Source organism: Podarcis liolepis (assembly GCF_965112155.1).
Source record: "Podarcis liolepis genome assembly, chromosome: 6".
Taxonomy (NCBI): domain Eukaryota; kingdom Metazoa; phylum Chordata; class Lepidosauria; order Squamata; family Lacertidae; genus Podarcis; species Podarcis liolepis.
This window is the reverse complement of record NC_139559.1, coordinates 6,682,320-6,708,311: the sequence shown is the minus strand read 5'-3', so window position 1 is coordinate 6,708,311 and position 25,992 is coordinate 6,682,320. Positions and strand designations below refer to the sequence as shown.

Sequence of the window (25,992 nt, the reverse complement as noted above, 5' to 3'; positions counted from 1 at the left end):
TCTTTTTTTCCAGCGAAGATGCCGTCACTCTTGGGCGCAGATTTCCTGGACCAATTTCCTTTTTTCTCTCCGGGAATTAAAGGCACACATGTGCTCTGTGCTACACATTCGAAAGCCTGCTTTTCATGCTTGAAAACAGAAAAAGATCAGATTCACTTAGAGACTCTGAAGGTGGGAAACCCCAAGGGGTTTCTTTCCCTCCCCAAATATTCCCTGACTCAAACAAACAAACAAACAAAAATGAGCAGAAACTGGCAAGGGGGGCAGAAGAGGGTAACGGAAAGGGTCATGGGGGATGTACGTATTGAACACTCAAATTGCTATTCCATGCTGGTGCTTGCCTTTGGAGCATGTGCAGAGTGTTGGTGTGCCAGTGGCCATGTGTTTGTGTCACAAAGGATCATGGGCAGCAAGGAAGTTCAGAGCAGCCTTTTAAAAGGAGAGTGTTTTTAGAGGGGTAGTGTCAATAATAGAAGCACTTACATGATCGTTGCTGAGCTAACCTGACACTTGTTAAACTTGTACAGTGGTACCTCTGGTTACGTACTTAATTCGTTCCGGAGGTCTGTTCTTAACCTGAAACTGTTCTTAACCTGAAGCACCACTTTAGCTAATGGGGCCTCCTGCTTCTGCTGCGCCGCCGGAGCACAATTTCTGTTCTCATCCTGAAGCAAAGTTCTTAACCCGAGGTACTATTTCTGGGTTAGCGGAGTCTGTAACCTGAAGCATTTGTAACCTGAAGCGTCTGTAACCCGAGGTACCACAATCTGATTTTTAGGGAAATATAAATATCTCTACCTATTGAGAATATTAAGATCCTAAGGGTTAGCATCAATGATATCCCAATCCATGCAGAATGTTAAACGCTATATTGATGCATGGAATGACCCCAGACCTTTTTGTTCTCCCTTCCCGTACGGTATGATATATATGTCTATAGATATAGATATACCGTATTTTTTGCCCCATAGGACGCACCTAGTTTTTTGGGGGGGAAATAAAGGGGAAAAAATTACCCCCCCCCAGGCACGGGGCTGGCACAGGGGAAGCCCAAGCTTCCCCCGACCCCAGCCCCCAGAACAGCCTGCTACCTGCAAGCCTAGGGAGCCGCGCCGGTCTCCCCAGGCTTGCGGAGAGTTGTGCGAAGCCCGGGCGCGCTCTTCAGTGCGCCCCAGGCTTCGGAATGCAGGCAGCTCTGCGCAACCTTTGGGAGCCCGGCACGAAGCCGCACCGGGCTCCGGAGGGTTGCGCGGAGCTGCGCCGAGCCCCGGAGTGTAGGCAGCTCAGCGCAACCCTCGGGAGCCCAGCGCGGCTTCGTGCCGGGCTCCCTAGGGTTGCGCAGAGCTTCCTGAAGCCTGGAGAGTGAGAGGGGTCGGTGCGCACTGACCCCTCTCCAGGCTTCAGCGAAAGCCTGTATTCGCCCCATAGGATGCACACACATTTCCCCTTCATTTTTGGAGGGGGGAAAGTGCGTCCTATAGGGCGAAAAATACGGTATTGCTGTTAAGCCACTTGGAGACCTTCAGACAACAAGCAGCTAATAAGCTGAAAAAGTGGTAATGATAAACAGCCCTAAATGCAGTGGCGTAGCGTGGGTTGTCAGCACCCGGGGCAAGGCAAGTAATTTGCGCCCCCTAACCCGTGGATTTGTGCCCCCTAACCCTAACCCCCAGGTGTTGCGCCCGGTGCACCCGCCCCCCCTGCACCCCCCACGCTACGCCACTGCCTAAATGTATGCTGGACCGCTGTTCTCTAACTAAGCCCCATAAGGCTGCAGAAGGAGCAGCCTGGCTTCTCTCCTGAGGCTACGCTGAGCCCATAGCCTGTGTTATGGTGATAATCTGCTCACTGGCGGATGTATTGCTTGAGTTAAGAATGCACGGGTGGAGAAGCAAGCCCTCCGGTAGGCCACATCCACACTGCACATTTAAAGCACAAGGCTCCCCCCTCCAGGATCATGGGAACTGTAGCTTACTGCTGACAGAGCTACAGTTCCCTCAACAAGTTCCCAGGAGAAGCAGTGTGCTTTAAATGGATGGATGGAGGTTCCTGGACGTATTAGCACTAGTTTTCTTGGTGTTAGGTACCACCTGTAGGTATCTCCAAAATGCTGGAGAGGGTGCACCTCCACAGGCACATACCTCCACGTGTGGTGGGAGTGCCCCAAAATCCAACTATTCTGGACAACAACCATACGAGAAATACGTAAAATAACCAAGCAAGTGTTAGAAACCACCCCAGAATTGGCCCTAGTAAACATCTTCCAAGACAATAATGCCCACTTACACCACAAAGAACTCATAACCCACCTACTCTCAGCAGCCAGAAGCATTATAGCTAGACACTGGATAGACCTGTCAGGAGTAAACACGGACCAATGGTACCGAATAGTATGGGAAACAGCCCTACTAGAAAAATTAACCAATAAACTGAAACTGTCACGGGGACAAATAGAAGAAGACGCCTTCACCCCGGTATGGCTCCCCTTTATCATAGCCCAACAAGACAACGACAAGAATCCACCAACAGCATACAAATCAATATGGCTAACCTGATCCAAAACACCCACCCACCCCACTCACACATGAAAACAAAGACCACCACAGCCAACCACAAATGAACAGCCACACCCTAGGCCAACCACAAATGAACAGCCACACCCTAGGCCAACCCCAACCTCTCTCACCACCAAAGGAACACAACTGAATAACAGAGAACCTGACACAAAACCCCACATATATTAAGTAAAATAGAAACATCGCCACTCGACCCCACCCCCACCCCCACCCCCACTCACCTTTCCCCCCTCCACCTCTTTCCCCCTTTTCTTCCTAATATCTCAACAAATGAAACTGATCTGTAAAAACGTTACATGGGAAAAAAATATGAGAGAAAGACATTGCACACACTTTTGTAAATCAACAAAATCTTTAATTAAAAAAAACCCACACACACAAACACAAATGTATGGATGGAGTGGATGTGGCCACAGACCAGTTTAATCTCAGAGGAGCACCAGCGCCCTAGAAGGCAAGCTACGGCGTCTTCCTGCCTCCTTGACCAAGCTCCCCAAAATAGTTTCCACCTCAGAGTTTGCAAGACTGGCGTCTGATTGCCTTTGCAGAGGAAGAACGGGCAGATGCGTATTCCAGCCTTGTTGCAATCTTGACAATGCGACTGGCAAAGCCGCTGGCTCCCCGCAAGACTGCGCCAGGCCTGACAGAGGCCCTTGCGCAGATCTTTAGGAATTATTGGGTTGACCCCGTGGCCAATCAGCCCCGTGGTCAATCGGGCAGGGAATTGGCCTCAATCTCCACTTGCCTGGCTTTTGGCATCTCTGAGGGACAAGCCATTAAGCAGGGCAGCAGGTCTTGACATGCCTGTTGTGCTAATTGCGGCGGCTCCTTAATTGGGTGTGCTTAATTAGCCAATGTTCACACACGGGGAAGTTGGCTGTGGTGCAGTGCATGTCAAGCGCCATCAACCTTCTGAGCGCTGCCTGGGCCCTGATATTTCCAATCTCTGCTTGGCTTCTGGTTTCCAGGTCCACAGAGTCGCCCTGAGAGATCTGTTTTTCATTTATCACCCCTTCTCTGAATGCCTTTGTCTCTGCTGCTCCTTACACAAGCTTCCATTGCTACTCTTTTGCCACCTTTGATGGTGGTGATGGTGATTTGTTTTCACGACTGTATTGGGGCAGTTAGACCCAAGTCCCATTTTCAATACTCTTTCTAATACCTGAAGGAACGTCTCCACCCACATCATTCTGCCTGGACACTGAGGTCCAGCGCCGAGGGCCTTCTGGAGGTTCCCTCTCTGCGAGAAGCAAAGCTACAGGGAACCAGGCAGAGGGCCTTCTCGGTAGTGGCGCCCACCCTGTGGAACGCCCTCCCATCAGATGTCAAAGAAATAAACAACTATCTGACTCTTAGAAGACATCTAAACAGGCAGCCCTGTTTAGGGAAGCTTTTAATATCTGAAGGACTATTGTATTTTAATATTTTGTTGGAAGCCGCCCAGAGTGGCTGAGGAAGCCCAGCCAGATGGGCGGGGTATAAATAATAAATTACAGTGGTACCTCGGGTTAAGTATTTAATTCGTTCTGGAGGTCCATACTTAACCTGAAACTGTTCTTAACCTGAAGCACCACTTTAGCTAAAGAGGCCCCCTGCTGCTGCTGCACCGCCAGAGCCCTATTTCTGTTCTCACCCTGAAGCAAATTTCTTAATCTGAAGCACTATTTCTGGGTTAGTAGAGTCTGTAACCCGAAGCGTATGTAACCTGAGGTACCACTGTATTATTATGGAGCGTGGTAAAAAAAATGGGGAAAGAGAAAAATGAGAGAGAACAGAAAGCAAGTCAGCGTCCTTTTGCAGGTTGGGATTAAAGGCAGGTTCTGATCCAAAGCTGCTGTGCTGTGCAGTTATTCACAAAGTCCTTCCCTTGAGCCCGATGTCCCTGAACAGCTTGTTGCTGAAAAAGGAAAAGGGGAGGGTTTAGGCATGGGACTCCAACGGCCAGAGTTGGCTGCTGTTCAGCTGTCAATGCCACGCTGAAGCCAGCTCTTAATAGCTCTTCATTTTCCAGATTTCCAAATCATCCGGAACGTGATGCTTAACGCATCCTAAACGTTGCCTCTTATTAACAAGCTGTGGCTTTTGTCTGCCAAGAAGATTAAAACCAGCACGGCAGCCTCCGCGATCGCTGGGATGCTGTTCCGCAATTATCCAAACGGGGCGTGGGGGGGAGTAGATGGGACTATGTGGGGGGCATTCCCTAAATTCTGCGGTTTGAAAGCCCCACATGTGCTCTTGGAATGAATTCAGGATGGACGGTTGAGTTAGATTTGTATCTCGTCTGTTCCTAGAGGCTCACGGTGGGTTCTTTATAATCTGAAAACAAGGCTAAAGGGGGGGGGGGATACAATACAGTGGTACCTCGGTTTAAGAACAGTCCTGTTTACGAATGATTCAGTTTACGAACTCCGCAAAACCGGAAGTAGTGTCCTAGTTTGTGAACTTTACCTCGGTCTAAGAACGGAATCTGAATGGTGGAAGGGCGCCGGTGGTGGAAGGCCTCATTAGGGAAAGCACGCCTCAGTTTTAGAACGGTTTTGGTTTAAGAACAGATTTCCGGAACAGATTAAAGTTTGTAAACCGAGGTACCACTGTATTTCCAATGTTTTTGAAAATGTGAAGCTTTGAAGGCTAACATACCCAGCAGAAACCATCCAATACAGTGGTACTTCGGGTTACAGACGCTTCAGGTTACAGACGCTTCTGGTTACAGACTCCACTAACCCAGAAATAGTACCTCTGGTTAAGAGCTTTACCTCAGGATGAGAACAGAAATCGCACAGCGGTGGTGCGGCGGCAGCAGGAGGCCCCATTAGCTAAAGTGGTACCTCAGGTTAAGAACGATTACAGGTTAAGAACGGACCTCCAGAATGAATTAGGTTCTTAACCTGAGGTACCACTGTATTAGCTCTTTCTCCAAGCTGCTCATATGAATGCAAGAAGAGCTTGCTGGATCAGACCAATGGCCTGTCCAGCCCAGTGTCCCATTCTCGCAGTGGCCAACCAGGTGTCTGTGGGAAGCTTGCAAGCAAGACCTGGGCACAAGAGCACTCGATCCATTTGCAATTCCCAGCAAGGATCTACTGCCTTGGGCAGTGGAGGCAGCCATTGACGCTCAAACTGCTCCAAACTCATTGGAGTCACAGTTGTTACTATTCATTAATTTTGTTGTTGTTGTTGTTTAGTCGTGTCCGACTCTTCGTGACCCCCTGGACCAGAGCACGCCAGGCACTTCTGTCTTCCACTGCCTCCCGCAGTTTGGTCAAACTCATGCTGGTAGCTTCGAGAACACTGTCCCACCATCTCGTCCTCTGTCGTCCCCTTCTCCTTGTGCCCTCCATCTTTCCCAGCATCAGGGTCTTTTCCAGGGAGTCTTCTCTTCTCATGAGGGGGCCAAAGTACAGTGGTGCCTCGCAAGACGAAATTAATCTGTTCCGCGAGTCTCTTCGTCTTGTGGTTTCTTCGTCTTGCGAAGCACGGCTCTTAGCGGCTTAGCGGCTATTTTGCCCATTTTTGGAGTAGGGCCTGAACACGGCCCCTTTCTCTTCTGTGAAGCGCGCATTTCCTGCTGCCCACAGCATTTTCTTAATCCCTGCTACTACACCCTCTTGTTGCAGGCGGTGTTTTGATATCCTAGGACCAAGGAGGAGACAATGAAATATATATTTATCTAAGGTGAAGAACCCCATTTCCATGACGAACAGAGCCCGTGACAAAATAAAAACCCGGAGGAGAAAAGTGGAAACTGGTACCGGAGAGGGTGGGGAGACGGCTAGCGCATTGCAGCCTTGAGCATTTCCCGTAATTGGATTCTTAAGTAGCCGAGTTGCAGACGCCTGGGATGGTTTTACCCAGTGATGCCACAGACACTTTGCTCTGAGGTGGAAGAAGATGCCAAGTGACAGCCCAGCCTGAGCAGCGAGGTGGTACCAGTTGCATAATAGTGAAATGCCAGGGAGGGGAAGCGTTCGGAAAAGGACAGAGGGCTGCCGTGTGGGATTGTGGAAAGGGAACGGCAGCTCTGAAATGGCTGGCTCAGGATTTGGCGGCAGGAGGGCAGGTCAGCGGCCCCAGTGGTCGGCAGCTGGCTGCGTGGGGGCCAAATATGCCTATGGCCTGAATCTTCTTAAAGCAATTAAATACAAGTACAGTCATACCTCTTGCTACGTTCGGTTCAGGTTACGTCTTTTCAGGTTGCGTCCTGCGGTGACCCGGAAGTAACAGAACGGGTTACTTCTGGGTTTCGCCGCTCGCGCATGCGCAGACGCTCAAAATGACGTCACATGCATGCGCAGAAGCGGTGAATCGCGACCTGCAGATGCACAGGCGCGGGTTGCATTCTGCTCATGATGCGAACGGGGCTCCGGAACGGATCCCATTCGCAACCAGAGGTACCACTGTACAGTGGAACCTCGGTTGTCGAACGTGATTTGTTCCGGAAGACCGTTCGACTTCCGAAACGTTTGGCAACCAAGGCGCAATGGACGGCCGGCAAATTCCATTGAGAAAATGGAGAAACACACCTCGGAAGCCGTTCGACTTTCGAGGCGCGTTCGAAAACGGAAGTGTTCCCTTCTGGGTTCTCGGCATTCAGGTTCCAAATCGTTCGGCTTCTGAGACGCTCGGAAACTGAGGTTCAACTGTAGTAGTTGAAGAGTGGTAGAGGAGCTGCTGTATTTTTGTGTCACCAATCATAATAATAGTTCATTCTTGTTTTTATCTTGTATTTTGTGGGGTTTTTCTTGTGTTTTTAAGTTGCGAACTACAACTTTAATAAATTCAGTAAATAAATAGTACCAGGCAAGGCCAGCAAAAGCCACAACATTGACAAAGGGACTCCATTGGCTTTATTGCCGCCATCTTGGGCCAGTGTTGCTGAGGGAACAGGACTTCAAGACGATGCCCTGACTGGCGGGCTGTGGTTCTGCTCCAACTTACCTGCCAAAGCCATTGGACACAGAATCCGAGTGATGCTGCATCCACCTAGAGTCGAAATTTAGAGTGAAAATTAAGTTACAACTGCATTGGGGAGCTTCCTCTTACACATTCTACCTGTGTAAACCACTGAGCCTCTTGGGCTTGCCGATCGGAAGGTCGGCAGTTTGAATTCCTGCAATGGGTGAGCTCCCGATGCTCGGTCCCTGCTCCTGCCAACCTAGCAGTCTGAAAGCACACCAGTGCAAGTAGATAAATAGGTACCACTGTGGCAGGAAGGTAAACGGTGTTTTTGTGCTCTCTGGCTTCCGTCATGGTGTCCCATTGCTCCAAAAGTGGTTTAGTCATGCTGGCAGCCACATGACCCAGAAAGCTGTCTGAGGACAAACACTGGCTCCCTCGGCCTGAAAGCGAGATGAGCGCCGCACCCCATAGTCACCTTAACCGTCCAGGCTTTAACTTTACATATTCTAACCTCACAGATACAGGATTGCAGGTCTGGGGAGGGGCACGGGGTTTCATCCAGACTGACCAGCCCCCAAAATTATAATATTATCCCTGCTTCAGTTTTCCTGGCCGCTACCAGGAACCATCATTTGTGTGGCTGCTTAGAATATCTTGTTTGGGAAGCTGAGGGTCCCAGGCACCACTGACTTGTGACACCCTGCGGGGGACTCACTAACGCTTCTCATCTCTTCCCCCTCTTCCTCAACCCCATAGGTCCGGACCTACGATCACTATGGCATCTACCACACCAGCCCGACACTTGGGAGCCTGACCAAGCCGGTGGTGCTTTGGACGCAGCAGGATGTGTGCAAGTGGCTCAAAAAGCACTGCCCGCACAATTATCTCATCTACGTGGAGGCCTTTTCCCATCACGCCATCACAGGTAATCGAGCCTCTCTGGGTTTCCCCAAAAAGAGGAGGCTCCCTGGAAGAAAGGGGTGCTCTGTAACGCACGGCAGTTGGGCTTCGTTGTCAGGATAACAACAGCAGAAAAAGTGCTGAGGCACAAGATTGTAACAACCATTCGTTGACAAGGAGGGGAAGTTTGGAACAAAGCAGGCTTCCTCAACCTCTGCCCTCCAGATGTTTTCGGCCTACAACTCCCATGATACCTAGCTAGCAGGACCAGTGGTCAGGGATGATGGGAATTGTAGTCTCAAAACATCTGGAGGGCCGAGGTTGAGGAAGCCTGGAATAAAGCAAGACGAAATATCACGGCAAAGTTGCAAATAATAATAATAATAATAATAATATAATAATTTATTATTTGTATCCCGCCCATCTGGCTGGGCTTCCCCAGCCACTCTGGGCGGCTTCCCACAAAGATCAAAAATACATTAAAATGTCATACATTAAAAACTTCCCTGAACAGGGCTGCCTTCAGATGTCTTCTAAATGTCAGGTAGTTGTTTTATCTCTTTGACATCTGGTGGGAGGGCATTCCACAGGGCGGGCACCACCACCGAGAAGGCCCTCTGCCTGGTTCCCTGTAGCTTTGCTTCTCGCAGTGAGGGAACTGCCAGAAGGCCCTCAGAGCTGGACCTCAGTGTCCGGGCAGAACGCTGGGGGTGGAGATGCTCCTTCAGGTCTACTGGGCTGAGGCTGTTTGGGGCTTTAAAGGTCAACACCAACACTTTGAATTGTGCTCGGAAACATACTGGGAGCCAATGTAGGTCTTTCAACCTGCAAAATGCAGATTTTAGCAAGGCTCGCGAGGAACTACACACACAGTGGTTTTCAACCAGTGTGCCATGGCACTTTGGAGTGCTTTGAGTGGTGGCCAGGGTGCCGCGGGTAACACTAGCCTCTGTCCCTCTTTCCTTCCCTCCCTCCTGGCGAGCCAGTGTGGTGTAATGGTTAGAGCGGTGGACTCGTAATCTGGTGAACTGGGTTCGCTTCCCCGCTCCTCCACATGCAGCTGCTGGGTGACCTTGGGCCAGTCACATTTCTCTGAAGTCTTTCAGCCCCACTCACCTCACAGAGTGTTTGTTGTGGGGGAGGAAGGGAAAGGAGAATGTTAGCTGCTTTGAGATTCTTTCGGGTAGTGATAAAGCGGGATATCAAATCCAAACTCTTCTTCTTCCTCTCTTCTGATGCCCTCTCGCTACTCTGCCTCCCAAAGGCTTGCACAGCTGTTTGCTGCAGCAGCCCTGGCTACAAGCTCCCCAGGCGAATCGTACCTCTGGGGCTGGCCGGGGGGTGCTTCCCAGGCCCCTGTGGGGCACTGTGAGGAGGCACCTCTTTGGGGCAGGCACGGCAGGTCAGAGACTAGGGGTGGCAGCTGCCGGGAGGACTCCCAAGGAGGGGGGAGAAGAGAGGAGGCTAAGGGAACACTCAACAAAAGAGGGTGTTCAAAAAAGAGTTAGGGGCTGCAAGCTCTGCAGGCAAGGGGTGACATGACTGGACCCCTGAGTCCCACAGGGTTGTTGCAGAAAGTACGTAGTTGGTCAAGGGAGCTGTGGACCCAAAAAGGTTGAAAACCTAGCAGAAAAATAAGAAGTATTGAGGGGTGCTTTAAGCAACTGGGAACAGGCATGCTTCTAGATAATACGATACGATAATCTTTATTGTCATTGTCCCATACAGAACAATGAAATTGAAAAATCTACAGAAGACATTAAAAAACCAACAAGCCTGCTATCCCAGCTATCCCAACCTGGTTAGCCCCCTAAAAACTCTGATATCCCATTTTTAAATACAATATACTCCCATACAGACTCCTTACAAGAGCCAGTGTGGTGTAGTGGTTAAGAGTGGTGGACTTGTAATCTGGTGAACCGGGTTCAATTCCCTGCTCCTCCACATGCAGCTGCTGGGTGACCTTGGGCCAGTCACACTTCTTTGAAGTCTCTCAGCCCCACTCACCTCACAGAGTGTTTGTTGTGGGGGAGGAAGGGAAAGGAGATTGTTAGCTGCTTTGAGACTCCTTTGGATAGTGATAAAGCAGGATATCAAATCCAAACTCTTCTTCTCTTCTTCTTCTTACAATGAGTTTAAAACCAAAAGTGCATTTGGGTAGAAACTGTTTCTCAGGCAGCTAGTCCTAGTCTTTATACCTTCTTCCAGAAGGCAGAAGCTGAAAGAGATCACTTCCGGGGTGCGCACTGTCCTGCGCTATCTCTGCAGCTTTCTTATGGCACCTGGAAGCATAGATTTGATCCAAGGTGGGAAGAGTGCACCCAATTATTCTCTCCGCAGTCTTTACAACCCTGGACAGCATTGTTTTTCCCCTGACCGTGCAGCTCCCAAACCTCACACACAGACCATAAGTTAATACACTCTCCACAGTACAATGGTAAAATGCCATCAACAGGTCCTTTGAGAGATTGTTTTTCTGGAGGATTCTCAGAAAATATAATATAATGCTGTGGCGCTAAGTTTTTAGGAGAGTGGTCGTATTACAATCTGGCATGCTTTGGCAAACAGTGGATGGATGAGTAGCCGATGGGAAGCTCAGGACGGGAGGTGTGTGTGCATATTTTCTCTGGCTTTGGCACTGTCTAAAGGTTATTGGATTCTTTGTTCAGAACTTAGCACCTTGCCTAGAGGATCGTTCCTTTTGTCACATATGTACAGGCGAGCAACAGAGCCGGTGCAGCCATTGGGCAGAGGGAGCCAACCGCTTTTGGCGGCAGAAGCTGAGGGGTGGCAGCAGCACTGCTTGACTGACTGTCCCCTTCTGTTGGTGGGCAGAAGCAGGACTGCCCTGCCCCAGCCAGCAGCCCTCAGGGATGCTACTGTCCTGTTGCCAGCATGGAAGTTTGAGTCAGCTCTTGGCCCAGTCACCTTCTGAACGTGGAAGTAGAGTAGGGGAGCCATCTTGTTGTCCTTTGCCTCAGGTGGCAAAAGGTTTTGGGCCGGTTCTGCCAGGCAGCATTAATTGCTCCTTGTGTAGGTACTTAGAATCATAGAATCTTAGAGTTGGAAGAGACCACAAAGGCCATCAAGTCCAACCCCCTGCCAAGCAGGAAACACCATCAGAGCACTCCTGACATATGGTTGTCAAGCCTCTGCTTAAAGACCTCCAAAGAAGGAGACTCCACCACACTCCTTGGCAGCAAATTCCACTGTCGAACAGCTCTTACTGTCAGGAAGTTCTTCCTAATGTTTAGGTGGAATCTTCTTTCTTGTAGTTTGGATCCAGTGCTCCGTGTCCGCTTCTCTGGAGCAGCAGAAAACAACCTTTCTCCCTCCTCTATGTGACATCCTTTTATATATTTGAACATGGCTATCATATCACCCCTTAACCTCCTCTTCTCCAGGCTAAACATGCCCAGCTCCCTTAGCCGTTCCTCATAAGGCATCGTTTCCAGGCCTTTGACCATTTTGGTTGCCCTCCTCTGGACACGTTCCAGTTTGTCAGTGTCCTTCTTGAACTGTGGTGCCCAGAACTGGACTGGACTGAACTTGTGGCAGCCTTTCAGTGTGACATCCTTTCTGGGTTTTCCAGGCTGACAGAAAATAGTAGATCCAGGGCGGCTTGATCCGGAGAACAAAAGGATCTTTGCAGAAGAACATGAAGCAGACAAGCAAGCGAAGTTGCGGGATTAATATTTTACAAGCAAGAGAGAAAGTAGCCCGAACCAGTAATTACTGCGCAGACAATGTCTGGGGTGTGTGTTTGTTTGGAACCAAAGAAAGGCAGACAGATCAAACTGCCTGCGTTTCCCCTCGCCCCAACCTTTGCTTAGAAGAGGGTAACGTATCTGTGTCCTGATTTGGGAGGCAGAGAGGAAGAAAGGGAAGAGAAAGGGAGCCAAGTTGTGGTGTTTTCTCCCTGGGAGTCACAAAGGCTGCTCCCTCAGCCTCGCGTGCCTTGCAGGGTTTGGTGAGACACTAATGGAACGGCTCGCTCAAGCCCTTGCGTTGGAAATAAAGGAAGCATTAGCAATTGTACCCGCAGGAGAGGTGGGCCGAGCGAGTTATAACATCCCTCCGCTCACAAAGCCTGGATGGCAGGAGAGGGGGCTGATGGGAAAATCTTGCGTTCAAGGGAGGATGCACCAATCTGTTCCAACATTCCTCCAGTGCTCACAGAGGAGCCTTTGAAACAAAATGTGTTTTGATGCAGGAGGTAGATTGGAGAAACAGAGAGAAACCCCGTTGCAAGAAAGAAATACCTTCCAAGCTGCATGATTTGTAGAGTCGGGGCAGCACAGCATCATTTTACGACAGGCTTCATTTTATTCATTACACTTCTGTCGCACCTTTCCTCCGAGTTGCGCAAGGCGATCCTCCGCCTCCCCGTTTTATCTCCACAACAGCCCTGCGAGGCGGGTTAGAGTGACAGCGGCTGGCCCAACGTCACCTGGTGCACTTTGCGGCTTAGCGGGGATTTGAACCCAGGTCCTGGTCCAGCACGTGAACCACTACACCCCCCTGGTCACAGTTTGAGGGTTTGGGGTTTTGTTCCTTGTTGTTAAATAGCAATCAGTGAGTTGGGGGGGGGGAATTGGGATCAGGACTGTGGGGTATGGGGAGGGGGTAGTTGAGTCCTTTGCGCTCCCCCCCCCCCCCGCTGTAGCCCAAAATGAACGCTGACTCCTTGAAGCCTCTGTCACCCTCATGCGCCAGGCAAGAACTCTGGAGGGCAAGGATTTCTGAAACGGCCACAGGGTGGGGAGGAAAGGGTTAAAACCCCTCATGTACACATAGGCACACACATGGATCTGACAAGCTGCCATCTGAAACGCCCAGATACATGAATTGCCTATCATCCAGTTTGACCTGTTTTATGCTGTAGAAAAACCACCACAAAATTCTGGGTTGAGTCTGGGAACAATGTTGTTGTTGTTGTTTAGTCATTTAGTCGTGTCCGACTCTTCATGACCCCATGGACCAGAGCACGCCAGGCACTCCTGTCTTCCACTGCCTCCCACAACTTGGTCAAACTCATGCTGGTAGCTTCGAGAACACTGTCCAACCATCTCGTCCTCTGTTGTCCCCTTCTCCTTCTGCCCTCCATCTTTCCCAACATCAGGGTCTTTTCCAGGGAGTCTTCTCTTCTCATGAGGTGGCCAAAGTCTTGGAGCCTCAGCTTCAGGATCTGTCCTTCCAGTGATCACTCAGAGCTGATTTCGTTAAGAATGGAGAGGTTTCATCTTCTTGCAGGCCATGGGACTCTCAAGAGTCTCTTCCAGACCATAATTCAAAAGCATCAATTCTTCGGCGATCAGCCTTCTTTATGGTCCAGCTCTCACTTCCATACATCACTACTGGGAAAACCATAGCTTTAACTATACGGACCTTTGTCGGCAAGGTGATGTCTCTGCTCTGGGAACAATAGGGCATGTCATTTGAAGGGGCGAAGCTTACATTTTGCAAATTTCTTTAGTGAGGGGTCTTAAAAATACATTTTGGGGGGTGAAGAATTCAAATCTGCCATCATTTTAGTGATTGGACATTTAGCTTGGTGAGATGGAGAAGCGCAGAAACTGCCTTTGGAAAACCAAAAGCATTTCAATTTTACCTTATGAAAACGGCAGGTAATGCTTTATAAAATACAGAATATGGCTGCAGGTACTTGGCAATGATTTTTAATGATTTCCGTGCCACATTGCACACATTTTACTTACCGAGCAAAGCTAAACAATATTGATTTAACCAAAATACCTATTGAGTTCCCAGGTCATGTTACAACATTTTAGTGCCCCCTTTTGGGGAAGTTGAAAGATTCAACACACCATTTGTGGAACAGTCTGTCTAGGCTTGGGCTGTCACCACTTCAGGCTACAAGGAGGAGCTGGGCTGCATTGCCCCCTACTCCCAAAAAATAAAACCCCTCTGCACAGAAGCCTGGTGTCAGGAAGAACACCCACCCACTCACCCCGCAGAGCTCTTATCTGGCCCTTTCTCCCTCCTCCTCCTCCTCACGATTCTGCTTTCTTCCCGGCAGGTCGGGCGTTGCTGCGGCTGAATGCGGAGAAGTTGCAGCGCATGGGGATAATCCACGAGTCTCAGCGGCAGGAAGTCCTCCAACAGGTGCTGCAACTGCAGGTGCGCGAGGAAGTCCGCAATCTACAGCTCCTCAGTCAAGGTACGGTGGCCGGGGGGGGGATGTCCCCAAATCATTCCCAATTCCCTGCATTTGAGTGGCCTGTTGCGTTGGTCAGCCTAAAGACAAGTAACCTTTGAGGGTTACTTCTTGTTCCTCCCGGCTACGTCTGTCTGTCTGTCTTGCCATGGATTCTACTTCTCCGCCTGCAAAGCTGGGACTTGTGGGGTGAAGGTCTGAGATTCGGGGGCACTTTCAGACTGTTGCTGGTTTGGGGTGGGATTTACTTCCGCACCAGCAAATCCACGTTGCACAGTTAAAGCTGAGCCGGGTCTCTTGCACAACAAACCTCTTTGCCCCCCAAACTGGACTTTTTGCAATAAGGGAACCTGCCGGCAAATTGCACTGGGGAAATGTGGGGTAACGAACAACTGCCAGGCACAACATCGTTTAACCTCCCTGCCAACAAATCAGGATGAATGCTGATTTCATCCGGCCTCCCGGCAAGCTTCTGTGCCAACAGATCAGGGTGAATCTTGCCTGGAAGTGACATTTGCATCTCAGCCATCCTTTTAAAGAGCGTTTAAACAGGATGTTGTGGGTGCTTCAACGCACAGCAGTTTGTTGTGGACTTGGGTGCTGCTTATTCCTGCAGTCTTATTGCAAGATCCACATGTCATAGTATTATAAATAAATAAAAACCCTTTCCCATAGTTCCCCATCCCTTCACCTTCCCATTTGCCATTTCCAAAGGTGCTGTAGCATGTTTTGACTTTTACTCATTGGATTTTCCGCAGAAATAGAAAATCCGTTTTAAGTTGGAAACTACCATATTTTTCGCTCCATAAGACGCACTTTTTTCCTCCTAAAAAGTAAGGGGAAATGTCTGTGCGTCTTATGGAGCGAATGTGTGGTCGGTCGCTGGCTCTTGCCCAGGCCTCCATTGTTGAATGTTCTGCAGAAGGAGGCTGTTTGTTTCCCCAGCGACATGTGACTGGCTGATTAGATTATCTGTCTGGAAACTGTAGAAATGGCTCGCTTTCCTTTCCTAAAGAAGCTGCAGAACTGTGAGTTGAACCCCATAAAAACAGGATTTTTTTACCTTTGCAAAGTAAGCTCAACAACTTTGAGCTGATCCTTAAAAAACCGGGGCTTTTCCCCTTTGCAAAAGAAGCTGCACACCTTTGAGCTGATCCTCAAAAAACTGGGGCTTTCCCCCTTTCCTCCTCTAAAAACCAGGTGTGTCTTATGGAGCGAAAAATACGGTAGTAGGGGTGGGAATTTGATGAGGATGACATCAGATAAGAGTCTGAACAAATTTTGCATGCACCGACCCCTCCATAAACTGCAACCCACCTGAGGGAGGGACCTACAAGGAAGGGTGATGCTGCCCAGGGGGGAAAGTCGCCAGCCAGCCATCTTCCTCTCTTTCACCCTCCATCTCTTCCCTCGATTCTCATTCCATCCTTTGAGTCTGCTCCCCACCTTTGCCCTTCCTTCTCCATCTCGCTGCCTCCTCCTAGTCGCCCTCTCTGCTTCCTCCATTCCTACTTCCTCTCTCCCCCCATTTCGCCAATCTCCTCCATTCCTTTTCTCTTCCTCTTTCTTCTGCGGTTCAGCATCCCCACACCTTTGCTCCTTCCCTCTGCATGTTGTCTCCTTATGCTTGCCCTCAGCCTGGCTTCAGAGGAGGGGAGCAGGGTCAGCCTGGCCTTGTTCCTGCATCATGGATGGGGCCCTGCAGCTGGGCTCCCCCCCCCCCCCCCCGTTGCGTTCACCCAGTTGTCTTGCTCCCAAAGCAAGACTGGACCAGAGGGCTCCAAGATCTGTCTGCTGGAAACCGTTCTGAGAACCTTCCAAGTGTCTTCACCCTCTCCCCCTTGACCTCATTTCCAACTTCCAGGTGGGCCCAGGAGTGCTGACCCCCAGTCTTGCTTGAGGCATCCCCTTCCCCAATTCACCCGTCGCCACAGTTTTCCCCTGTGTCCTCCGCCTCCAGTCTCCCTTGACAGCTTTGGTACTTACTCCCTTTTTTCTGTTTCTTTCCTTCGCTCCCAACCCTCCTTCTTCCAGCCTCTTTTGGGAACATCTCCTAACCCCTCCGGCTTGTTCCGGCACGACACTGTGAAGTTGCATCGCTTCTGGGATGCGGATGGCTTGTGTGGACCGCAGGTCTGGACACCTCGATTGCATGCTTGGGAAATTAGGAAGGGACCCGATCCCAGACTGGCTCCAGGGGGGGCGGTATTTGGTGCGCTCGCTCTCCCCACCCACCCCGACACCCGCCCCTCACTCTTCTCTTTGATTCCTCATTGGTTCCATGCAGAGACCAGCTGCTGTCTGGCTCAGAACTCATGCCACGCCAAACCACCGCCACTAGGACTTGTCAAACTCAGCCTCGTGGGATCCGATCACAGCGTGAAATTGTTTCCTTGACGAAACCAGCGAAAACAGACTTTCTCCCCAGAAGGACACGGAAGACTTCTGAATCCGAGGATTTTGCAAATGCTTCACTCGTTTCATTGTACAGGCGTCTTGGATCTCGTTCAGAGGCTCTCCGTAGCAATCAGGGTGTGTGGGCTGGAGTGGTTCAGAGGCCATTCTCCAAATTCAGGATTCCCAGGTTGAACCCTTGCCTTTGCCACAAGCTCACCAGCCTCTGACCTTCCCCCCCCACACACACCACCATCTGCAATATGAGAATAAAAATCCTGGTCTACCTTACAGGGGTGTTGGGAGGATAACAACCAGCTGCCCATCGTTTTGAACACTCCTTAACATGCTACGTAAGCACTGTTTATTATTACTACTGCTACATGAGAGTAAAAACAATGGGAGGGGGGGCTCTGTGTATGGGTGTGTTAATGCAAAACTTTGGTCAGATTTTTAACCTGAATGCACAAATACCCAAACTTGACTTTTTAAAAATAATACGCTTTTAGGGCAATTCCTGCTGCTAGTTGCAGTGGATTCTTTGTCCAACATTCAGACTGTCCCCTCCTTGCTGAGGCTGTGATATATTTGGGGAAGAAGGTTGTATTGAGAAGCTAAGGCTGGATTGAGAGTGATGGCAGCTGGTGACTCTACGGACTGCCAGACACTGGCCACGGAAGCAGCCTGTCTCTGTCACTGGTCATCTTGGAAATTTTGGAGAGGCTGTAGCTCAGTGGTAAAGCACCTCTTTAGCATGCAAATGGTCTCAAGTTCAGTTCCTGGGGTCTTCAGTTCCAAAGATTTGGGAGCAGTTGTTGGGAGGGACCTTCTGGCCGAAACCCCAGACAGAAACACTGCCCAATACTCAACTTTGCAGACAAATTTTTGGACCTGCTATAAGGCCGCTACCCAACAACAACCCACATTTCTGGAACGGGAATTTAAATTAAGAGTCGCCCAGTCAAGCTTGATGTATTTTAACAAGGTTTTCTGTAAAAAAAAAAAAAAGGCAAAGCAAAGCCAAACAAAACAACATCAACGAGAGTGAGCAAACACACAGAATCCCTGAAAGGTAGTAAATGTTATTATCATTATCAATATTAATTTATTAAATTTGTACATCACCCTTCATCCAAAAGATTGCAAAGCGGTTCACAGCATAAAAATATAAAATGAGAACACAAAATGCATAATGAAGCAAAAACAAAAATAAACCAATAACCCCCAAACACAGTTAAAAGGCTAGAGAATGTTAATGTCAGAGACTCCCTGGAGAGAGCGTTCCACAAACACGGAGCCACCACACAAAAGTCCCTGTTTTCGTGTTGCCGCGCTCCAGACCTCTTGTGGAGGAGACAAACAAAGAAGGGCCTCAGAAGATGATTGCAGGGTCTGGGTCGGTTCAAATGGGGAGAGGGGGTCCTTGAGGTATTGCGGTCCTGAGCTGTTTAATAATGACTTGTGAAAGAGGCTTTTGACATTCCCTCTTCCCCACCCCCCAACCCACCCACATCTAATAATGATGCCTGGCATGTGCTGAGTGGTGGTTCGCAAGCAGTGTCACAGTCCTCCTTTCAACAGCTGGGGGGAACTGTGGCTCTTATTTCCTGCAAGCGGGGGGGGGGGCTGGAGAAGGAGGGCATGTCCTCTGAAAAAGGTCAAAGAGTCGTTGGCCCTTCTTCTAGCAGACTGTTGAATGGGAATGACAGGGATGGAAGTGTCACAGAGAGAGAGGGGGAGAGAGAGAGAGAGAGAGAGAGAGTCACGAAGGAAGAAGAAGAGAAAAGGAGATGAGAGGGAGGAAGGAAGGAAGGAAGGAAGGAGGGAGGGAGGGAGGGAGGAGGCCCCAAATACTTTTGGCTCTGGTTCCATCTTGTACAGTGGTACCTCTGTTTGCGAACAGGATCCGTTCCGGAGCCCCGTTCGCAACCTGAGAGGAACACAACCCACATCTGTGCGTCTGCACATGTGCAGGTCGCAATTTGCCGCTTCTGCACATGCGCATAACGTCATTTTTGTGCGTCTGCGCATGCGTGATCGACGAAACCCAGAAGTAACCCTTTCTGGTACTTCCGGGTCGCCGCAGGACACAACCTGAAAAGACGTAACCTGAACTGAACGTAACAAGAGGCATGACTGTACTAGCGTACACCTCAAAGGTATTTTGCCCTAACTACAAACCTTAGCACCTTCTGTATTTCTGTGCACAGCCTCTGTGCCCTCTCAAAGTTAAAAAAAAGGTCTGCACCAAAACACTTGTGATTAGAAAGTGCTGCCTGAGCATCACTTGATTCGCAGTGCGTATCCTCCAGCACTGCTGCACTCGAGCGCCGAAACTCACTGTGAAAACCCTAGAGATCAGGTCACCGCTGGATACTTGAAGGCTTTCCTCAAGCTAAATAGCAAGGGCCACTTCTGACGCTTTTCCTTTCAGAAACCACACCTGTTCCGCCAGCCCATCCTTCGCCCAACATGGCAGGTAGTTAGAAAGGGCCAAAAGAAAGCCCCAAACTTCTGAGCTGGAGAAGATGCCTTATACGGAGCCAGGCCGTTGGCCATCATAGAATTGTAGAGTCGGAAGGGACTATCAGGTGTCGTCTGACCCCTTGCAATGCAGGAATCTCAACAACCCGTGTCAACACCATCCACTCTGACAGCTCTGCAGTATCCCTGGTGGGGACTCTGTTTTCAAGGTCTTACTAAACACCCCTCTCTCCTGACAGGCAGCTGACCCACTTTTGGGAAACTAGGTAGATTCCCCTTGGTGGTTGAGGTGAGAGTTTTTCCCATGGGGGAAAATCTGTAGCCGTATAGATTTGGGTCCATGACCTTTGGGTCCATTTCGGTAACTGGGCTGAGTTACTCTCCCCACTCTCTGCACAGACCCACCTGAACGCTCTCCTGCCCTTCGCTTGCCTCCAGTGCAGCAGACCATGCTTTCTAAAGACTCTCTCCCCCGCCCCAGATAAAATGCACAGCTCAGAATGCGCCCAGAGCACTCGTGGAAATCGATTTAGCTTACATCAAGAGGCAATGCTTTTGCAATCATTGCGCTGCCCTTGGCAGATTCCTCTGCTTCTGAGGATGCCCCCAATCCTTCAATTCTCCTCCTCTGCACAGTCTATTAAAATTAATAGCGGTGCTGTTATCTGCAGGGTGCGCCCCACTGCCACGGTCATAAGTCAGCCCATTAAAACCCAGCGCATGTTATTGCTCCCTTGACAATGAATTATTATTGGCGTTTGAAATTTGGGACCGTGCCGTGCGATCACAGGGACTAGTAGCGCAGAAAGCACAAGACTGCTTGGCTTAATGGACTAGCCGCCGATGACATCATAGCCGGTGCCATTGGCCATGTGGTCTGGGGCTGATGGGAGTTGGAGTCCAGTGACCTCTGGAGGGACACAGGTTCCCATCTCCTGTGGAACCTCACAGAGGCAGATTTAGGGCAGGAAAAATAGTTCCACCGCGCTGGGCGCTGAGCCCAGGGGGTGCCGAAACTATGAGCAGAATGGAAGGCGAGAGGCGAATTTTGGCCTTGCATCGTTGAAATTTGAAAGACCAAAGTCTGCCCCGGTCTACCTTTTCTCTGCCTAGGAGTGCTCCCAAAGCCACCAATAAGTTCGGTCATACAAGCCACTGCAAAGGGTTTCTTCCCGGCCTCCGTCACCCACCTCCCGCCCAGCTCTTCCTGACCACCCAGCTGTGAAACAATGCTTTTGATTAGCTCCCCGGCAGTCCTCCCCGAGGCGAGCTCATCCCCGCGACAGGCTGGGCAATAAGGTCCCTTATCAAATGTCCAAAGTAATTTCCCTAAGCCGTCTCTCCTCGCCCTCTAAATGGGCAGCTCTGCCTTGGCAGTCAGACAGAGCCTCTGGGGAAAACCTGGCCATCTTTGCCCTCCAGCCCGGCTGCTCAGACCCGTTCTGCAGAAATTACCGTGTTTTTTGCTCTATAAGACTCCCTTTTCCCCTCCTAAAAAGTAAGGGGAAATGTTGTGTGCGTCCTATTGAGCGAATGCAGGCTGCGCAGCTATCCCAGAAGCCAGAACAGCAAGAGGGATTGCTGCTTTCACTGCGCAGTGATCCCTCTTGCTGTTCTGGCTTCTGAGATTCAGAATATTTTTTTTCTTGTTTTGCTCCTCCAAAAACTAGGTGCGTCTTGTGGTCTGGTGCGTCTTATAGAGCGAAAAATACGGTAGATTGGGGAGAACGGCATTGTCCTCGAAGATCCAAATTCCTGTTATAAAAGCTCCTCGGTTTTGCATTGAGTGAGGAAGGCCCTTTGCTCTGGGCAGGTCTGAACACTGGTTCGGCCGCTCATTTATTTCTTATACCGCTAAATGTATTTAAAATACTGTCCAATGTAGCCCATTTGCGTCAGGGCCTGCCTTTGACCTAGAACCATAGAATTGGAAGGGATCACCAGGGTTCATCTAGTCCAGCCCCCCCTGCAAGGCAGGAATCTTTTGCCCAATGTGGGGTTCGAACCCACAACCTTGAGATTAAGACTCTCAAGAGTCAGGTCCATAATCCATAATCTGTCTGGTTTAGGGCTGCCAGTGTGGTGTAGTGGTTAAGAGCGGTAGACTCATAATCTGGTGAACTGGGTTCGATTCCCCGCTCCTCCACATGCAGCTGCTGGGTGACCTTGGGCCAGTCACACTTCTCTGAAGTCTCTCAGCCCCACTCACCTCACAGAGTGTTTGTTGTGGGGGAGGAAGGGAAAGGAGAATGTTAGCCGCTTTGAGACTCCTTCGGGTAGTGATAAAGCGGGATATCAAATCCAAACTCCTCCTCCTCCTCTTCTTCTTCTTCTTCTTTGCTCCCTGGGAGCTGTTATCCACCAGGGCAAACACACCCCATAAGCTCAGCCACCCTGTCTCATTTTGCATCCCCAGCCTGGCAGACACGGCCCCTCAAGAAAAATGAACTAAGGCATATTGAGCACCTAGCCCACTCAGAAGCAGTGGCGTAACGTGGGGGGTGCAGGGGGGGCCGGCCGCACCGGGTGCAACATCTGGGGGGGCGTGCTCGCACTCACAGCTCTCTGCCCCTACCTGGCTCACTCACTCTCTCTCACTGCAGTGCTGGCTGTGCGAATCCGATCCGAGCCGCTGGGTTGCCGCCCACTGTGGAGGGGCTGGGTGCCAGGCGTGCGGTGTGGAGAGAGAGCGAGGGACTATCTGGGGGAGGGACAGTGCAGCGGCTGCCCAGCGCAGCGCTGAGCGCAGGAGAGAACCACACCAGACCAGACCAGGCAGCAGCAAGAAGAAGCTGGCAGGGGCGGCAGGTTAGGGGTTAGGGGGCGCAAATTACTTGCCTTGCCCCGGGTGCTGACAACCCACGCTACGCCACTGCTCAGAAGCTTTATTTGTGCACTTGTGCCCCTCTCAAAGGAGCTTGAGGTGGTGTGCGTGGTTCTGCCCTCTCCTGTTGCATCCACACAAGAACCCTGCGAGGTAGGTCAGGCTGAGAGGCAGCAACTGGCCCAAGGTCACCCAGGAAGAGCCTTGGTCTCCCAGGTCCCACTCTGACACATGTCACCATCATACTATGCCGGCTTCTGCAGGCTGGTAGCTACTCTGGGTTCTTTTGACCTGGAGACTCCTGGGCTTGAGTCTGGACTTCCTTAGGTGCAAAGCATGTGATCTACCGCTGACTGGAGACCCTGGAGTGATGAGCAGAGAAGAACCAGAAGGAGATACAGTTGTCAGCTGCCCATGCCATTAGAAATGAGGTCACTGTTGAGCCACAGGAAATTGAGAGGATAAAATGTGGCTGTTTTTCCAGTGTTTTCCTAAGAGCAAAATGCCTCTTGCTGTGACACGCACAGTCTTTGGCAACCTGGCGCCCTCCAGATGTCTCAAACTACAACTCCCATCGTGGAAGTTGTAGTCCCAGGCATCTGGAAGGCGCTGCCAGCTTGGCAAAGACTTGGCCACGGGCTGGCGTTTGTAGCGCAAGGATCATTTGGAGCATTGCATTTTTATGTCATCCTCTCAAGTGCAGCGCTGTTACTTTTTTCCATAGGAGTGAATGGCGTCCATTGGAGACGGTGGTCACCTGAACTGTTGCAAACTGAGCTTCTGCTGTCAGCATTGCTCAGCAGAGCTCCAGGGCTGGGAACCTCCACGCCCGGGGGTCTAACCATATAGAATGCCAGGTGTGGGGCAGGTAAAAACATGGCGTCGCCAAATGGAGCTTGGCCGGGCCCCCCAATCGGCTGATTGGAGAGGCCTCCCAAGCCCTAACTGCTAGGCAAGATGGTGCTTTGAAAGGGGCTCCTGTTTGCTGCCTATGGAGTAGCTCCTTTCAATGCTCTCTGTTGCCCAGTGTTATGAAGGGGCTTCTGAAGAACCCTGTGGGTGGGTGGGGGGTCACTTGTGACTTCAGGTGATTGGCAGGTGGGTGGCTCCACTCGCCTGCCAAACATGGCCCAGGAGACGTGGTGGAGATAACAATTATCTAGCCCATCGGCCAGATCCAGCCCCCAACCCGGGCATAGCTGCCACCTGGGTTGGGTTTCAAAGCTACACTTCAGTCATAGAGTTGGAAGGGACCCCTGAGGTTCATCTAGTCCACCCCCCCTGCCATGCATGAATTGATTGGTTCAGATCCAGCCCTCTGGAGCAGGAGAAACTAAACTTGCTCTGTCTTCCACCTGGAGTGTTTCAGAAACAGCCTTTGTTCTAGATTCTCCAGCCCACAGGCCTCCTGCCAAGTTTTCAGATATCACCCAGTTCCCTTTTGCCACATAAAGGTAAAGGTAAAGGGACCCCTGACCATTAGGTCCAGTCGTGGACAACTCTGGGGTTGTGGCGCTCATCTCGCTTTATTGGCCGAGGGAGCCAGCGTACAGCTTCTGGGTCATGTGGCCGGCATGACTAAGCCACTTCTGGCAAACCAGAGCAGTGCACGGAAATGCCGTTTACCTTCCCGCCAGAGCGGTACCTATTTATCTACTTGCACTTTGACGTGCTTTCGAACTGCTAGGCTGGCAGGAGCAGGGACCGAGCAACGGGAGCTCACCCCGTCGTGGGGATTCGAACTGCCGGCCTTCTGATCGGCAAGTCCTAGGCTCTGTGGTTTAACCCACAGCGCCACCCGTGCCACATACTCTTAATAGCAAACCCACTTTCCTAGTTCCAGTCTTTCTGTAGCCCAACAGGCTCCCTATGCAAGAAGGAGCTACCAGGTGGGTTGATAGAAGCCCCCGAGTTTGCAGAACTAGAAGAAAAACCCAAGCATCAGGTAGGGGGGTACTGTAAGGGGGGAGGGGAAATGCACCCAAAACCACCCTAAGCAGGACAGGGTGGAATGGAGTAGCCTGATAAAGGGCATGGCTGGCTGAACAAGCACTCTACCCTGAAATATTTTGTTGCAAGCCTCAGCCTTTTCAAAGGGCTCATCTGGTCTGCAGTTGTGCACACAGCGGGTACCTGGCAGCTGGCTGCATCCCTCCTGTCTCTGGGGGCCTGGGCCCCCCAGACAGATAGCAATCATTAATTACTCCACCGGGTGGATTTGCCTTACGCCAAGGAGACATTTTTTCCGGGCATTTGCACCCCTGAAACCTTGGGGTGGGTTACTGACTCAACGAAACATCACTGAGCAGGTCTCAAAGATTTGTGAAATCGCACGCGTCCCCCTGCAGTCTGCCCACATTTTTATTATTCCCATTATCCCAAGACTGGTGAAAGCGCAGGACATCATGCAATAAAGTGGGTGGTGTGTGTGTGTGTGTGTGTGTTTCTTGAATGTATTTATTGTGTCTCAGAGAACTCGATTCCAGTGAGGTACTCCTGGGCTCATCTGCACTGCATACGTAAACTGGTTTAATCATCGGGAAACCCTGGGGGTTATAAGTGGGGACTGGGAATCGCTTGGCACCCTAGGCCTGACTTTCGGTCATCCGCATGGCTGCTTCGTGCTGCAGTGGAGAGTTTATTTGGGGGGCAAAGGAGCAGCAAGGGCAGCATGGTGAACACTCACCGGCGGAGCCAAGCCGGTCTGTCTGCCGGCGCATTTGCACCTTGCCAGCATCGCCTCTCCTGCTCGCCTTTCCCCCTCTGCAGCAGTGGGGCTCGGGCGAGCACCTCCACTCGCTCTCCTCCTGTACGCTACTGAGCCTTGCCAAACTTCAACTCCCGGGGTTTTTTTGTTTTGTTTTATTTAAGAGACTCCATGGCACTTAATGAAATGAGCCAACATAGGTTTGTAGCGCAGATCAAGCCACTGAGTTGACCTTTCTCTACTGTATGTGATTTTGTGTATATTTCCAATGCCATGCTGGGGGAAGGAAGAGGAAGCATCTGTGTCTACTTTTCGTTTGTTTGTTTCTGGGGACGGGGGGTGGGTGGGAAATCAGGGGACGAAGGTGAATAGAACAACAGCTTTTTTGTTTTATTTGGTTGGTTTTTGTACTCGACACAAATATCAAAATTAAAAGAAACTGTTCTTTAAAATTAAAAGAAGAAAAAGAGGCCTCAGTTGGTTGGTTGGTTAATTATTTCTTCCTGCCTGGTACTCGCGCCATTGCAACCTCAGGTCTTGACTACTGCAATGTGGTTTCTGCAGGGCTGCCCTTGAAGGCTGGGTTGAAATCTTTGCTGGTGGAGTCAGGTGCGGCACCTGACAGCCGCAGGTAGATACCAGGACCCACTGGTGTGATGTCATCTTTCCCTTGCCCCCTGAAGCAGATAGCTGGTGCCAAAAGCTTCCTTATTTTAGTTACATCATTAGCCGCTGCCCTGAAGAGGCTTCGTGCGGCTATCCCAAAAGACAGAACAGCAAGAAGGATAGCTGTTCAGTGATCCCTCTTGCTGTTCTGGCTTCTGGGATTCAGAATATTTTTTTTCTTGTTTTCCTCCTCCAAAAACTAGGTGCGTTTTATGGTCTGCTGCATCTTTATAGAGCGAAAAATACGGTAGTTCCCAATTAACAGTGTCTTCTGGGCAGTTGATGCCTTAAGAACAATTGTTAACCGCTCTAGAGATAAAACAGAATAAAACAAACCACAGCACAACGCCAGCAACTGCAAAAACCT

General features: G+C 50.4%; 1 protein-coding gene and 1 long non-coding RNA gene across 3 annotated transcripts in view; both read left to right on the top strand.

The window, feature by feature from the left end:
- Nucleotides 1-18,767, top strand: part of SAMD10 (sterile alpha motif domain containing 10) — a 63,190-nt gene extending 44,423 nt beyond the window's left edge. Inside the window, exons 3-5 of one of the 2 annotated variants that reach the window (XM_083507742.1) lie at nucleotides 8,232-8,400; nucleotides 14,413-14,553; nucleotides 16,838-18,767. In XM_083507742.1, the coding sequence (XP_083363868.1) occupies nucleotides 8,232-8,400; nucleotides 14,413-14,553; nucleotides 16,838-16,947 (420 nt within the window). In that variant the 3' untranslated portion in view covers nucleotides 16,948-18,767. Of the gene's footprint in view, nucleotides 1-8,231; nucleotides 8,401-14,412; nucleotides 14,554-16,584 lie in introns of both variants that reach the window. The other variant, XM_083507743.1, reaches the window with a different exon arrangement.
- A 3,539-nt stretch (nucleotides 18,768-22,306) lies between these two features.
- LOC310708907 lies at nucleotides 22,307-25,426 on the top strand. The gene is made up of 2 exons (XR_014527192.1): nucleotides 22,307-22,356; nucleotides 22,453-25,426. It is a non-coding gene; the product is annotated as an uncharacterized lncRNA (long non-coding RNA).
- Nucleotides 25,427-25,992: the final 566 nt, after the last annotated feature.